We start from the raw sequence: 17,373 nt of genomic DNA on the forward strand, positions 1-17,373 counted from the left end.
GCCTGGCGACTACAGTCCATGGGGTCGCAAAGAGTTGGACACAATTGAAGCGTCTTAGCACACAGCACAGCACAGGCTAACTATAGTTATAAAAATATGTTACTCTGTGACTTTTATTGAGTCCCTATGATATTTTTTAAAGGTCTGTTCCCTGTATTTCCAGGTTCACCCAAGTTCCTAATCGTATTTCAGCACTGCTCACACCAGCGTGCCTCAGTGAAGTTGAAACTAAGCAGTTTTCTCACCCACCACTGTACAGATTACACAAATACTTTAAGAACAGCATTATACTTTCTTGTGTAAAATAATATTTACCTCATTTTGACCCATTCCCCTTGACAAGACTGACAAGATAACTCAGCAGATTTTATTACCACCCAAGAAAACTCAGCAGCATCTGCTGTCATTGTAATCCCACACTTTCTTGCTAAAAATTTCTCATCTTCAGCAGCTTTCATCGCAAAGTCTATCATTATCCAATTCATGCTTCCTGAAGCAATGAATGGGAATTGCAAGGGCAGATCATGTCTAGTGTGGTGGAAAGAAAAGAGGCCAATTCACAAAACATGTCATAGAACCCAGTCCCACCCATACATTTTTTAAAGACCTAGAGCATCTACAATCAACAGTAAATTAGGGAACTAATGAAAAAAGTTTATGGAACAAATAACATATTTAAACAATTTTTTTTCAATTTGGAAAATTATGGGAAAATAATAGACTCTCAATATGTCAATTGTATTAAAAAAATGAGTTTGTCAATGACATTGTAGATCCAAAGGCCAGGGCCCAATGTAATACATGTGCCTACATGCCTTAACTGATGATCTGAAGAATTTTATAGCCTTCTGAGATGCCAGACCATAGACTGAAAAGGCACAGCAGTAGTCAGTCTGGATAAACTTATAACGGCTTATCACAACTTGCAAGATATACTTAGGTTTGGGAGAAAATAACTTCCCATTTTCACCACACACATAAACATATACACACATTCACAAAATGATGCGAGTTCCTGTGATTCTTCTGAAGTCCTCGGGCATTTGACAGAGAGCAGTGATAAGACTCTGAGGACCAAGAGTCATGTCCATGGTTGGTTGCTACATTTTTTTAAAACTTAATTTGGGAGGGTGAAAACAGCCTTTCAGACCAGAAGTTCTTAAATGGGTCCTCATGGCTAATGGTTTTTTACTAAAGTGATACCTCACACTGGACTATGTCACCAGTTTAGCTCTGAGATACTCTGCTCAAAATTCAGCTTAGAGAATTCATTTCAAATATGTGGACCCAAAATGTTGCCTGTCATTTCAGTAAAGTACTGTTGAGTAATTGTTGCTGCCATCAAGCCATCAGCCACTGCAGCCACCCCTTGTGATGTACCCTGAGGGGAACACAGGATGGAAAACACCAGAACACTGACTCTAGATAATGACGATGCATATCAAAAGGAGAATTTCACCAAGTTCAGACTCCTGCATCTTCCCATACACAGAAAAGCACTAAAATCATTAACTTGAGATGTCTGGGTTTTTTTATGATTAGTAGTAATCTTTTGATGTTTCACCACGTTTCTTTTACTTTTCCAGCAAAAACTAGCTACCCTTCCTCCTGGCTTACTTCTTGAGAGCAGTTCCTCAGCACTGTTTGAGAGGTTGCATCCCAGGCTGCAGTCCTCAGTAAGGTCCTCAAACAAAACATTAACTCTCAGCTTTTAAGTTATACATTATTTATCTAGTCAACAAGTACTTATTGGAATATCCTGGTCAAATTTTATGGGACCAGTGAAATTACTCTTGTTTTAATCAATGCAAGTACTGACAAGAATTAAATTTATGATTCCTATATCTCTGAACTAACAACATATGACTGTTTTATTTATTCTGCTGCTGCTGCTAAGTCGCTTCAGTCGTGTCCGACTCTGTGCGACCCCACAGACGGCAGCCCACCAGGCTCCCCCATCTCTGGGATTCTCCAGGCAAGAATACTGGAGTGGGTTGCCATTTCCTTCTCCAATGCATGCAAGTGAAAAGTAAAAGTGAAGTTGCTCAGTCGTGTCCGACTCTTAGCAACCTCATGGACTGCAGCCTACCAGGCTCCTCCGTCCATGGGATTTTCCATGCAACAGTACTGGAGTGGGGTGCCATTGCCTTCTCCGTTATTTATTCTAGGATGTATTATAAATATAAATGATGGTAAGATATAATTTATAGTAAATACATATTTGTGAATATGAAATACTGTTTTTTCTTTATTTGTTGAATTAAAAAAAGAACATTAATCAAAGACACCATTTAAGTTATCTGATGAATAATTAACAGTCCACAAATATAAATTTGGAAATCCCAGGAGCAGAGACCACTGGGAATGCCTATAAAGGTTATCTTTAGCACTTGCATAGACAGATTATATACAACACATCACAAACCATCAAAGAGGAAATTCTTCAATAGTTCACAGCATGCTCATGTTAGAAAATTCAAGTTGTACTAGAATTTTAGACTCTAAGGACCTTAATACTCAGATACAGGATCTTGAATATTTATCCCAAACAAATGTTTTGTTTTATCCTCCATAACAAAAAGCACATTTCATTTTTATTAACTATTCATATATTTAAACAGCATTAATAAAGACAGTATGATATTGGCACAACAACAGAAATATAGACCAATGGACCAGGATATAAAGCTCAGAGATAAATTTAGGCACCTATGACCACCTAATCTACGACAAAGGAGGCAAGCACATACAATGGAGAAAAGACAGCCTCTTCAATAAATGGTGCTGGGAAAACCGAACAGTGATATGTAAAAGAATGAAATTAGAACACTCCCTAATACATACACAAAAATAAATTCAAAATGTATTAAGGAAATGAATGTAAGGCCCGACATTATAAAATTCTTAGAGGAAAACATAGGCGGAACACTCTGACATAAATCACAGCAGGATCTTTTTTGACCCACCTCCTAGAGTAATGAAAATAAAAATAAAAACTAAGAAACAGGACCTAATAAAACCATAAACAAGATAAAAAGATAACCCTCAGAACGGGAGATAATATTTGCAAATAAAGCAACTGACAAAGGACTAATTTCCAAAATATACAGATGGGTCATGCAGCTCAATAAAACAAACAAACAAACCCAATCAAAAAATAGATAGAAGACCTAAATAGACATTTCTCCAAAGAAGACATAAAGATAGCCAACAAACACATGAAAAGATGGTCAATATCACTAATCATTAGAGAAATGCTAATCAAAACTACCATAAAGTATCACCTCACACCCCTCAGAATGGCCACCATTAAAAAATCTACAAACAATAAATGCTGGAGAGGGTATGGAGAAAAGGGAACCCTCTTGCACTGTTGGTGGGAAGGTAAATTGATACAGTCACTATGGAGAACAGTATGGAGGTTCCTTAAAAACTAAAAATAGAATTACCATATGACCCAGCAACCACACTACTGGGCATATACCCAAAGAAACCATAATTCAAAATGCCACATGAAACCCAGTGTTCACTGCAGCACTATTTACAGTAGCCAGGACATGCAAGCAACCTAGATGCCCATCAGCAGCAGAATGAATAAAGATGTGGTACGTATATACAGTGGAATATTACTCAGCCATAAAAGGAACAAAACATTTGCAGAAATGTACATGGATCTAGAGACAGTCAGAAAAAGAAAAACAAGTATCGTTTATTATAATGCATACATATGGCTAAGGTCCATGCGGTTGCAAGGAGACATAACTGAGGGACTAAGCACAGTGAAATCTAGAAAAATGGTATAGATGATCTTATTTGCAAAACATAAATAGAGACACAGACACAGAGAAGAAATGTATGGATACCAAGAGGGAAGTGAGGAGTGGGATGAACTGGGAGATTGGGATTGACATATATGCACCATTAATACTATGTATAAAACAGGTAACTAAAGAGAATCCATTGTACAGCTCAGGGAACTCTTATTCAGAGCTCTGTGGTGACCTACATGGGAAGGAAAGCCAAAAAAAAGGGGGATATATACATATGCTGCACAGTAGAAACTAATGCAACATTGTGAAGAAACTACACTAAAAATCAACTAAAAAATAGCATTAGTAAGTTGCAACTTAGTCTCTTTTATTTATTTTTTTTAACTTATAAAGGTTATAAATGAAGAGCTTCTATTTCTTGAAGAGAGATTTAAAAACACGGTTTCATATGCTCACACTGTTACTACACTGGTCACAAAACCTCTAAAAAAAAATTACAGGAGTCTCTTTGAAGTAAGCCATCTTTTCTGTCACTGAAGACTGTTAATCTTTTCAGAGGTAATTCTTTAGCAATATCTTTACATTTTTTCACCTTAGCTCTATATAATACACTATTTGGTTAGAATACTGTAATTCTCAGTAAAGTAGGCTGAGTGGAGAGTAAAAATACTCTGTACTCAAAATAGCTATCACCACAGCAAGTTATTTCCCCCAGCTGAAAACATTTTCAAGTTCAAACTGAAAACAAATGACATTTTGGAGCAGAATTTCTTTCTTTCAAAATTTGAAAACACATAGTGATGATGGGTTTTTGTCTGTTACTCAAACTTGCCCATAAATCTAAAATTCTCTTCTAACATTTGCCATCTGTGTTTTGCTTCAGATATAGTGAAAATAACCACATGTAGTGATGTTAACAAAGACACCAATAATCCTGTAATGAATTATTTCAAGAACCAACAAATAACAGATCTTCTACACTTAAGCTGTTAACTTCTGTCATGATGGTTTGGTTCTCTCTGAGGAATCAATGACTTGGGTAATCAGTCTCTAAGAGGGATGTTTTATGTTATAGTTCTTGAGAGAGTTTGCTTGAGAAGTAATTTGGCATAGGCAGGCTCCTTTTAAAATGTATTTTACTTTTGTAAAAAACATCAGTCTACATACTGTTCTTTTATTCTCATCAGGGATAATCAAGACACACTCAGAATAAGCCAGTTTTTCAAAACACCTGTGAACATTCAGGGATAAAACAATCAGTTTAAATGAGGGAAGACGGAGTCATTACTTAAAATATCTTCTGTTTAATTAAAAACAGAATATGTCTCTCAAAATTTTTAAGAGTTTAAAACAAAATTAAATTAATCCCAAAACCTCATAATTAATTCATTAACTTATTAAGTGCCTACTATATGGTATCATGGAGGCAAAAAATGGTGAATTAAAATAATCTGTGTAAAATTCATGACAAGTTAATATTGTTACCTTAATAAAAGCTTTTTAAAAATATTGGCTTTTGTTTTAACCCAAAAGTGAATTTATTTTCTGTACGTGGGCAGCGTCTATGTTTGCTTATATATATAGACTGGCTGGATCCTATATTGTGGATCTTAAAATTTACAGATGTTTACCCACTTATCAAAATAAATGGCTTACAATATAGAAACACTGAAGCTACAATGAAAAACACAGATCCCTTTAGATTTATAGACTCTTAATAATGAACTTCTGTGTGTATGTCATGTATTCACAGGAAAGAATGGCCAGAGATAATGTAATTAATTTTGCTATCATGGGTCAGGCATTTAACAAATATCTGCTCTAGTCAACATGACCACGTTTTGATACTGTTATCATTGTTAGGTTTGAACCATATGAAATTACCACTTTTGAAGGTAAAAAATGGTTAAGTACTGAGACATCATTACCACCATGTACACAGTGTGACTCAGAGAGGTTTACATGGGCAGCTGGATTGCTTCGCTGATAAAGGGCTAGCTGTAATTCAAACCTACTATATTTGACACAAAAACACCTGCTCCATCCAAACAGGAAAGAGGATCCTGTGACTTACTTTTTCAATTTTCATTTTCTATATTTTTAGTTCCTAAATTATGGGGTAGAGGCAGGGAACATGTAGACAAAGGTCTATGAAAATAAAAAAGTTGGGACGTGATCATAACTTATAGAGAATTCTAGCCTTTTGAGTGGCTACTAGGACATGGTATAGTGGATTGTCCATCATGTTTCCTTCCTCCTTCAATTAAATACTTATTATTCTTACTATCAATAACCTCAGATATGCAGATGACACCACCCTTATGGCAGAAAGTGAAGAAGAACTAAAGAGCCTCTTGATGAAAGTGAAAGAGGAGAGTGAAAAAGTTGGCTTAAAGCTCAACATTCAGAAAACAAAGATCATGGCATCCAGTCCCATCACTTCATGGTAAATAGATAGGGAAACAGTGGCTGACTTTATTTTTCTGGGCTCCAAAATCACTGCAGATGGTGACTGCAGCCATGAAATTAAAAGACGCTTACTCCTTGGAAGGAAAGTTATGACCAACCTAGACAGCATATTCAAAAGCAGAGACATTACTTTGCCAACAAAGGTCCATCTAGTCAAGGCTATGGTTTTTCCAGTGGTCATGTATGGATATGAGAGTTGGACTGTGAAGAAAGCTGAGCACGGAAGAATTGATGCTTTTGAACTGTGGTGTTGGAGAAGACTCTTGAGAGTCCCCTGGACTGCAAGGAGATCCAACCAGTCCATTCTAAAGGAGATCAGTCCTGGTTCATTGGAAGGACTGATATTGAAGCTGAAACTCCAATACTTTGGCTACCTCATGCGAAGAGTTGACTCACTGGAAAAGACCCTGATGCTGGGAAAGATTGAGGGCAGGAGGAGAAGCGGACGGCAGAGGATGAGATGGTGGGATGGCATCACCAACTCAATGGACATGGGTTTGGGTAGACTCCAGGAGTTGGTGATGGACAGGGAGGCCTGGTGTGCTGCGATTCATGGGGTTGCAAAGAGTCAGACACAACTGAGCGACTGAATTGAACTGAACTGATTCTTACTATTGCCAAACACTGGTCTAGATACTGTGGCTAAAGATATGGACAAAACAGTCAAAAGTCTGTGCCCTGAAGAAATTTATATCCCAGTAGGGGAAAAGAGCCAGATAATGATATATCTAGGAAAGGAGGAAAGCAGAGAAGGAGAATGGGAACACTGGATTTGGAGGCAAACAGTTTAAAATTAAGGTCATCTAGGAAGATCTGAGAGGATATAACATTTGATCAGAAACTAAAAAAAGAGCAGCAGCAGCAAGCACATGGAATCTGTATCAGGACATATCAGGCAGGAAATGGCAAGTGCAAGGCCTCGAGGCAGCAACCTGTTCGCTATGTGTCAGGACAGTGTTCCTGAGACATAATAGGAGATGAAGTCAGATAGTAAAGAGAGGTATGGCTGGAAGAGGTCCTGATCTCTGAGCATCCTATAATCCATTCTAATTGCAATAGTAGCCACTAGAGAATACAAACCAGAAACAAGACATACTGATCTGACATACTGTAAAAGCATCTCTTTGACTTTTATCTTGTGAACTGACCACAGGAAGTAATACCAAAACAGGCTGACTGGCTAAGAAGTCATGTCAATAATGTAGGCAAATGATGTTGATGCTTTTGTGGACCAGGGTGATGGAAATAGGTCTAGTGAGCAGCAGTCAATTAAAAAAAAAGAAAAGAACTGAGTGTATACTGATTTGACAAATAGGAAAATCTATAGGATTGACTGATTGCCAAGCCAACAGGATTTGCTGATATGATAGACTGGGTGTAAAAGCAAAACTGAGGAGACCAAAAATCCTCCAATACCTATAACTAAAACTGTCTTTTTGTACTAAATATGATGCTACTTTTCATATGATGTACTGGCAAACTTAACAATACTGACCAATGGAAAAACGTCACACTATTAAATATCAAAAGAAATTAAGACAGACTACCTAATTCACTAAGCGTTAATAAGGACAAACATCTTATTCATGTATCTTGGAAGAAATTTTCTTTAACATAGAATAAAATTTGAATGCAAAATAGCCATTCATTAGGGAAATACATTAGCAGATATGATTTCATTAAACAAGGCTGAGACTAAAAGATGGCTTACCCTTTCCAAAGGGTAAGCCGTCTTTTAGTGTCAGCCTAGTCTGTCATATCCAGTACATAGTAGGTGTTCAATGATCTTTTTTTAAACAAGAACTGCATGAATCCAAATTTTTCAAATATTTTGTTAGGAATCACATGTGTTACATGAAACTGAAATTTTCTGTACTTCCTCACATATGACTATTTGTAGCTATGTTCTTATATTTATTTTTCAATGAACATATTATTCCTTGTTTCAGAGTTATCTGGATACAAGCCAAAAACAAAGAAACTATGTTATCATGCAGAATCATCTTTATCTTTTCTAGGCCTGCTCATGAGGGCAAGAAGTCTGGCTAGTGCCTCCTTAGTGCTCCTCACACTGTAAGTATGGTGTATTTGTTGCACTAAATTAAATAATGACAATAGTATTCCAAAATACAAATAAATAAAAACCATTTACTTCTAGACAGTCTGCTCTTTATAAAGCATCTTCATTCAGTAATGCTTTCTCTGCTTTCCCTGTAATATTCTCAATATACGGGTCTGAAATGGAAGGATTTATAAGCTGGTGGAATGGATTAAAAATGCACAGGACCAAGATTTGTTTCTTTGACCACTTTAGAACTAGTTTCTCCTGAAAAAAATCAAAGGAACTATTTTGCAGAAATCCATACTAAAAAAAAAAAATAAGGCCATTTCACTGACAAGATGAATCACTAAAGAATATAAACATATACTTTCACATAACTTCTAGATATGTTTAATTAGTAGAGAATAATACAAACTCAGCAAAGGACGCTAAAGTGATTATTTTACTAAAGTAATTATTTTATTCTAATAAATAATTTAAGAATTATAAAGCTTATAGTTAAAAATATTATTTAAATTCTGTATAGAAATGCATAAGTCAAATAATTTTAGATATTAAGTAATTTTATATAGAAGATATTTTAAAAACATGAAATATACCCCCAATAATAATTCTTACTGGAATTTAATTAAAGTACTAATTTTATAGTCCATTAGTACTATAATAACTTTGGATATACAGGTCAGTAGACAATTTTTTTCCCATTTTAATAACATTCCCTAAAACTGCAGTGATTTATTCCTATGAGCCCAGTGATTTAATTCAACTTTGAATTAAATGTCTTTTTATAATTATTCTCAACAGTTTATATTATTAACATATATTACTTTACTATATATTATTTTACAATGTATAACTGAAGATATTTTTAAAATATGGACCTTACGAGTACTTCATTAAAGTGGTATAGGAAAAAACCCCTGCAATTCTGTATTATTGATTTCATCATCTCTAACCTGGGGAAACCAGAGCCACAGAGAAGTTATGCAACTTGTTTAACGCAAATTGTATAAAAGCTGGAACTAGAAACAGAGTGTAGACTCCAGATTCTACCCTGGCGAATTCCAGCAGAAATCAGATCTTTGCTGGTGTTTTTATATCAGTTAAAGAAAGTAATTAAGTTATAATCTGAAAAGATAAGGAGCCAGAGGGGAGTAATAAAATACTTGAGAACTTGTACATGTTAACTTTAGCAGCTTATTAAATTTTTATCAGGTAATGGGAAAAATAGATAACATAAAAGTTTACAATCAATATATGCAGCTGTATTATAATGTAAATTAGATCTTTAAAACTGATCACTAAAATTTTGATTATATAAACTGAGTTGATTACCTCCTATTATTCCCATATAAAGTAATATGTATGAATAGTAAATGTTGTATTTTTAAACTCTGAATTTTGAAAATAAATTCAAAGTTAAAAACCTGATGGCTGAATCAAGATTTAAAAACTGATAGAAGGGATCTTATAACATACACTTTCAGAATTTATGAGGATTTAATAAAATAATGCTACATTTTCCCTGTGGAGTTTTCTAAAACTGCACACAAATATTTACAGACTTGCTAAGTAAAGCCATTTAAAGAAACTTTAAACTGAGGAATGGTATTACTATAGAATGAGCTTACACTTTTCTAATGATAAAATTAGTAGCTACATGTTTTTATTGGTTGGTTTCATTTGCTTTGATTTGATTTCAGACTTTGTTTTAAGCTGGGGTTGGCAAGAGCTTTTGATTTTTGTCAGCAGGGCTAAATAAGGCTGAGGCTATCACTGACAAATTTAAGATTCAAATCTCACAGAAGGCAAAAGAGTAAAGAAAAAAAAAAAGCAGACTGAGTACAGTGGTAGAGTGGAATAAATTCTGCATCAGTTCTGTAAGTTACTGATCCTGATATAAAAGATAAACAGGTAGACACACAATTTGCAAACAGAAATTTTTCTTACCAAATCTTTTTATAAATTAAAGTTTGGATTAGAAACCTAAAAGAAGTTACTAATACACTGTTCTGGGCTTCCCTGGTGGCTCAGATGTTAAAGAATCTGCCTGCAATGCAGGAGACTCAGGTTCAATCCCTGGGTCAGGAAGATCCCCTGGAGAAGGGACTGGCAACCCACTCCAGTATTTTTGCCTGGGAAATCCCATGGAAAGAAGAGCCTGGCAGGCTACAGTCCATGGGGTTGCAAAGAGTTGGACACAACTGAGCAACTAACGCACACATACACTACACTACAGGTCTTCTAAGATACTTTCAACCTAATGGAACAACATAATTATCCGAAGTCTTTAAATAAAATATCCAGGAGTTGCTTGATTTGCAGATTCTTCTGAATGCATGCAAAGCAAGTATTGAGTTTCAGGCTTCATGAGGATGGGAAGGACTGGCACCAAGAGGGCCTCTGCCCCAGGAAAGCCTACACAGAAGCCATGATCTGCACTAAATAGTTGAATCTGAGTATTTAGTCATCACACTGTCTACTCATGCCCAGATTTACAAAAGACACACACACAAATCTCAGTAGTCAAGTGATTCTGTGGATTAGCTGATACCATGACATCCAGGTGTCATCACATACCAGGCCCCACTCAAGAGATAAGGCTGTCAGCTCCTGTGCCCTTAAACTGGGCCTTATGCAAACATCCTATGCAGCTTCATTACCTGTGATTCTATGCAGCATCACTTACTTGTCAGCAAAAGGAAAAAGAGGGAAAACAAGCCTGAAGTCTCCACATAGTGAAGTGAAAGTGAAGTCGCTTAGTCGTATCCGACTCTTTGCGACCCCATGGACTGGGGCTTACCAGGCTCCTCCCTCCATGGGATTCTCCAGGCAAGAGTACAGGGGTGGGTTGCCATTTTCTTCTCCAGGGGATCTTCCCAACCCAGGGATCGAACCCAGGTCTCCCACATTCCAGGCAGTCGCTTTAACCTCTGAGCCACCAGGGAAGCCCTGCTGCTGCTGCTGCTAAGTCGCTTCAGTCGTGTCCAACTCTGTGCGACCCCATAGATGGCAGCCCACCAGGCTCCCCCGTCCCTGGGATTCTCCAGGCAAGAACACTGGAATGGGTTGCCATTCCCTCCTCCAATGCATGAATGTGAAAAGTGAAAGTGAAGTCGCACAGTCATGTCCGACTCTTCACGACCCCATGGACTGCAGCCTACCAGGCTCCTCCGTCCATGGGATTTTCCAGGGAAGAGTACTGGAGTGGGGTGCCATCGCCTTCTCTGAGGGAAGCCCTACCACAAGACATTTCTGCTTGTAGTACAGAGCTCCACTGGCCTACAGCTGTAACAAAGATGAAATGCAGCAAGAGATCCAGGAGGCTGCTGAACGGTGAGTTGAAGTGAGATGCTGGAAGAAGGATGAGTGGCAGAGGGCACGTACTGGCGCAGAGGAGCTGTGTCGACAGGTGCCGCACAGCTCTGGCATTTAGGGAAAGAGCAGCAGGTGGACCAAACTGTAGCACACCTATTAGGAAGAAGTAGCTGGCTCTGAGCAATGGTGCTGTGCAGGCTAGGAGGTGGAGAGGCATTGTAGCACACAAGGACAGGCCCAGGACACCGGGGCGACGGCCACAAACCATAGGATAAGTCTTGACGTGTGCACAGAGTTGAAAGGGCCGCTGTTCTGTATCACAGGCCTTAGGTGCGCCCACAGCTATGGAGGCAGTACTGCCAGCACGCCACCTACTCATCAAAGGCTGCTGCTGCCAGCTGTTTGATAACACTGGAAATTAATTAACCCATGAGTTGCTAGAAATATATTCAAAATGGAATGACTATCTCATTAATTACGGACCTAAAAAAATCACATTTTACTTCTTTAAAGTATATAATGGTGTGTTATTATCACAGTGCTTCTATGGCAATAAATGCTTCATTAAGATGCTCATTTGTTTTTAAACTATTAATCTCTCTCCATTACACTCAGTTTATTGACATAGCATTAGAGATAATATTTGGTTTTTGAATCCAGGGCAAAATTAGGAAGTTGCTCACAAGGTCAACATTAGGAAGTCAAGTTGTTGTGCTGGAGAAAGAAAACACAGGACCAGAAGCTTTTCACAAACAAGAGCTGCAGAGCAATGCCAAGTTCCCTGAGGGTGACCATGAGCTTGGGGAGGAACATGCTGTGGTTCTCACTAAATGCTGAAGGTTTTTAAGAAAAAGAAAATAAAGGGACTTTTAGATATGAAGTGCCCATATCTTGGGCCTCACTTTTCCAGTTAAGTTTCCTTGATATTTATTGAACTAAAAGTAAGAAATAGCTTAAATTATAGCACAGATTTATGTAAAGCACACAGAAGAGTAATTTGACTGAGTTGCTGAAAGCTCGACTAAAACTAGCTTACAAAGAGAGATTCATTTTGATATTTGGCAAAACTAATACAATTATGTAAAGTTTAAAAATAAAATAAAAAAAAAAAAGAGGTGGAGCTCAGACAAATAGCAGGCATTTAATAAATACTCCATTAGTGAATGAAGAAACTGAGATAGCCTAAATACAGATCAAGAGTAACAGGGATTGAGACCACTTGAAAGCCACAGGCCATTTTAAACGGAAACTAACAAGCAGAGTTGAAGGAAAATGGGTCTGTTCCAAATCCTGGTTTTCCAGGTTCCACTGAATGGAAAGGACCATTAATCATCCACCAATTAAAAAAAGAATCCTATGATAAACCATAATGGAAAAGCATATTTAAAAAAAGTCTGTGTGAAAAATGACAACTAATGAGAATTTTGTAGATCCTATTACTCTAAATACACTTTAGGTAATATAGCGACCCAGAGAGTTAAAATAATTTTTAAAAAAGCTACACACAACTGCTAGTCTTTCTCTTCCTCCAGAAGAGGCCAGAAAATGGGACTCTGTCACTGGCTCCCCTGGTTTCCTCCTTCGAGTAGGTCGCCATGCTGTGTTAATGTCCCCCACCCCGTTTTCTTAACAGCGTCCCTGTCAGGTTGGTCCTTGGGGACGGGACAGAATGTGATGCCACTGGCCCAGGAAGCATGTGATACAGTGCTCAAAGGATCAGCTATCAGCATGGGAAGATGCGAGTCTAGGTGCCACCTTAGGTAAGACAACCAGAAGGAAGGGATGGAGCATATGCGGCTGCACAGAGGAGTGTGCTATGGGACTGTGTCTTGAAGAGCATGTTAAAAGGTGTGGTGCCTCCCCCGATAACAAGGTTGTATACAGAAAGGAAAGAGCTGAAAAGTGTGTGACTGGAAGACATGCAATTTTGTGGACAGGATATAGTCTTGTAGTGAGCATATCATTTTGCTCAGGTTATATACCTGATCCGTCTCTGTGACTTTCTGGACATTGTATGTGTACCTTTGGGTTCTAACAGAGCTAGGCCAAAAACATATTGCCTACCAAGCTATTCAGAGTTATGGCAAACTCTGAGGTAAAGAGAAAAAGAGTATAGTCATTCAGATGAATAAATATATTAGGGTCTTCCTGAAAGACAGTGCACTAATAAATGCAGAGATCCCCACAGTCATATCATCACCATAGTCAGTTCAGTCAGTTCAGTTCAGTCGCTCAGTCGTGTCCGACTCTTTGCAACCCCATGAATTGCAGCACGCCAGGCCTCCCTGTCCATCACCAACTCACGGAGTTCACCCAAACTCATGTCCATCGAGTCGGTGATGCCATCCAACCATCTCATCCTCTGTCATCCCCTTCTCCTCCTGCCCCCAATCCCTCTGGGCATCAGAGTCTTTTCCAATGAGTCAACTCTTCGCATGAGGTGGCCAAAGTATTGGAGTTTCAGCTTTAGCATCAGTCCTTCCAGTGAACACCTAGGATTGATCTCCTTCAGAATGGACTGGTTGGATCTCCTTGCAGTCCAAGGGACTCTCAAGAGTCTTCTCCAACACCACAGTTCAAAAGCATCAATTCTTTGGTGCTCAGCTTTCTTCACAGTCCAACTCTCACATCCATATATGACCACTGGAAACCATAGCCTTGACTAGATGGACCATAGTAAATATGTTAAAAATATTTGACAGTTTTATATACCACCTGTCTTACAGTAAAAATGACAGCCTGAGTGATCGTTCAAAGAGTTTTCTAGACTTAATGTTTTCTGATGTCATTCAATATTAAAAAGGTTAACCGCCAAAAGGCTGTTGAGTCTTAGAGAGAACATAAATGAAGCCTAATGTGTTGTATCTACGACTCTGTGGCCACAGCCACCCTAGGAAAATGAAGCAGACATGTAAATTTATTCACTGAGTTCAAGGAAATGAACCAAAGCATTTTGGGCTCAGTTACCAGCAGGACATTTCTTTCGATCTCAATATTATGCTTAATTTCTCTAATATTTGGTGTGTGAAGACTCAGCCTAACTATAAAGACAAATACTGTCTCAATTTGTGAAATCCCAGAAGAAAGATGAAACCCATATATTATGACTTCAAGAGAAGAACTGTTTTCTGAGAAATACTGACATAATTTCATTTCACCAAGTAAATATACGCTATGAAAGTGAGACTGTCAGGGACTCTGCTTATATATTAACATTTTCACAGATTAAAAGCAATCATCCTAAACTAATATGCAGCATAGTGAAGAGTCTGATTCAGGTGAGAAAGACCACATATTGTGATCACCTAAGAATAAACATATTCCTTGGAGGATGACTTGCATACAGTAAGGTTTTGGTATTCTCCTAATTTGATTCAGTTATTTAAAGATTCAGTCTCACCAGTGGATAATGCATAAGTTATTTCTTCCTTTTGATTCCTGCTCAAGAGAAGAATGTAAAAGTCCTATAAACATTTTGCTTGACTGAAAAACCTAATGAATCCAAGATACTTATAAAGATGATGCTTTCTGAATCACTGGGAAAGCTTATTGGCACATCTGCTTAAAAAAAAAATCTTTTTATCTAATATGACTGGCATCAATGATTCACAAAATTACTTCAGTTCAAATTTTAACTCAGAGGCAAGAGAGAGATGAATAGACCCACCAAATAAAATCCTTTTACAGCTATCCACCTTTCCATTGTAAAAAAATAATGACCGACTACCTCTAGCAGAGCTAGGTCAGTGCGCTAGTAATATCAAGAGAGATACACTTCAATAGTGTCAGCTGTTCTGCTTGACCAAAGAGGAAGAAGTCAGCAGAGGTGACTTGTGGTCTGTAGTCATTTTAATTTCCCAAACTGCCTGTATGTCTCCTTGACCTGAGAATTTCCAGGTTCTTTATTCTACAACATGAAAACAAATCTTCAAAATTGTATCTTACCAATGCCACCTAAAGAATGAAAGCCTATGGTGATACTTTTGGTGATAGGTAATAATCTTTCCAGACAATATTTAAGTATCTGATGAATCAGTCCTCTTCATTTGTGTTTTACACTTCCTTTCCTTTAATACTTCTATTTTAAATATCCCTGTTTTTACCATTATTTTTCTGGGATCACTTTTAGACAGCAGCCTGTAGAAACTGCAGTTACATACAATAAATTGAAAAAAATAAAGAGTACAAAATTGCAGAAATAATTGCAGTGGAAGAATCTGCCCGACAATGCAAGGAACACAGGTTTGATCCTTGGTCTGGGAAGATTCCACATGCTGTGGGACAACTAAGCCCACACTCCACAACTACTGAGGCCACGTGCCCCTGAGCACACGCACTGCAACAGGAAAACCCACTGCGATGAACAGCCTGTGCACCGCAGCTAGGCAGCAGCCCCTGCGCGCCACAATAGGGAAAGCCCAGATAGAGCAGCAAAGACCCAGCGCAGCCAAAAATGAATTTAAAAAGAAAAAACACAATTGCTGCAAGATTAACTTCTAAAACAACCCTGAGGCCCAAAACAAGAAAATTAATTGCAAAAGTGTGTTTAGTATGTGTGTGCAGAGTCCCTGAGAAGACGTGAGTAAGGGCACAGGCAATGACTCCTATATGGAGCTAAGAGAACCTGTGAATGGAGTAAATGGCAAGTGAACTGAATGGAGATCAAGAATATAGTAGAGAAGTGCATAAAAGTCTAGGTTTAAAAGGCTGCCAATTTCAGAATTTCACTGAAGGCCACTTAAGACCACTGAAAGTTTAGAAAAAATGGTTATTCTCATTTTTTGAATATAAGTTATTTTCTAGTCAGGCATAAATCTTTTGTATTACCTTTTAGACTGATACATTTACAATTTGATATTATGATCCCAAACACTCATTACTAGTTTTAAATCACAATATTCTTGAATATACTACATGTTATATATTGTTTCAAGATAGAGAAAATAATATGAAGAAAATGGACAAAATCAGGATATATAATTAAAATAATGTACTTATTAAAAGAAAATTATTTTTGTGTTTTAGAATAGGCCTAGTTCCTAAACTTACTAGTTATTTGAAATAAATACTTTTCTTCTGATGTATATGTAGCTGAGTTGGGATTTTCTATTTCTGGTTTAATCATACCTTTCACGTCTTCATCCTCAATTGTTGTATTTGAGCTCTCAGTTGACTCCTGTTGAGAAGAAAACACATTTAAAGTTGCAAATCATGAATAGCTTGACTTTTCTTTTTTTAAAAAAATTGGCGAGTGATGTATGTATCATGCAAAATTCTTCAGCAGGCTGTGTGCATATGCTGACATGCAAATGGACAAATCTGTTACGTGGTCTTAACAGAAATAAAATGCCAAATGCTGCAAACATTTCAAAAAGGAGTACTCTGGTTCCCTAATCCCTGAAGCATGATAAATTGAGGCGATGTGTAGAAGCAGCCAAAGTATGCAGCTTATTTTAAGAGCTGTGGAAGGACGTGCTGTGTTACAGTGCCCTGTAAGGTGCGCTTCCATACGGACTTATGAGAAGTGGAATACAGCAGCCTAATGAATTTGAACCTTAAAAGGAACGGTTTTTTCTCCGAAATAATTAGCAATTAGCCCCCTCTTTGTCTAAGGCACGACATCAAGCAGTAAATTTGTAGGCTATTTATCAGCCTGACTTCTTTGTAGAGAGAAAAAGCATTTCATTGAGTCATTTGATGAAAAAGTTAAGGGTAGTACTAAGATAAACTGAAAGTGCTTTTGAGAAGAATTTC

The 17,373-nt window shown here is 37.6% G+C and overlaps 1 protein-coding gene across 13 annotated transcripts in view; it reads right to left on the bottom strand.

The window, feature by feature from the left end:
* Positions 1-17,373, bottom strand: part of CAMK2D (calcium/calmodulin dependent protein kinase II delta) — a 314,733-nt gene that overhangs the window by 19,504 nt on the left and 277,856 nt on the right. For all 13 annotated transcript variants that reach the window (XM_055588024.1, XM_055588019.1, XM_055588015.1 and 10 more), the window contains one exon: positions 16,747-16,795. In XM_055588024.1, coding sequence (XP_055443999.1) covers positions 16,747-16,795 — 49 coding nt within the window. The remainder of the gene's footprint in view (positions 1-16,746; positions 16,796-17,373) is intronic.

The sequence above is a fragment of the Bubalus kerabau genome, chromosome 7 (genome assembly GCF_029407905.1).
Source record: "Bubalus kerabau isolate K-KA32 ecotype Philippines breed swamp buffalo chromosome 7, PCC_UOA_SB_1v2, whole genome shotgun sequence".
NCBI lineage: Eukaryota > Metazoa > Chordata > Mammalia > Artiodactyla > Bovidae > Bubalus > Bubalus kerabau.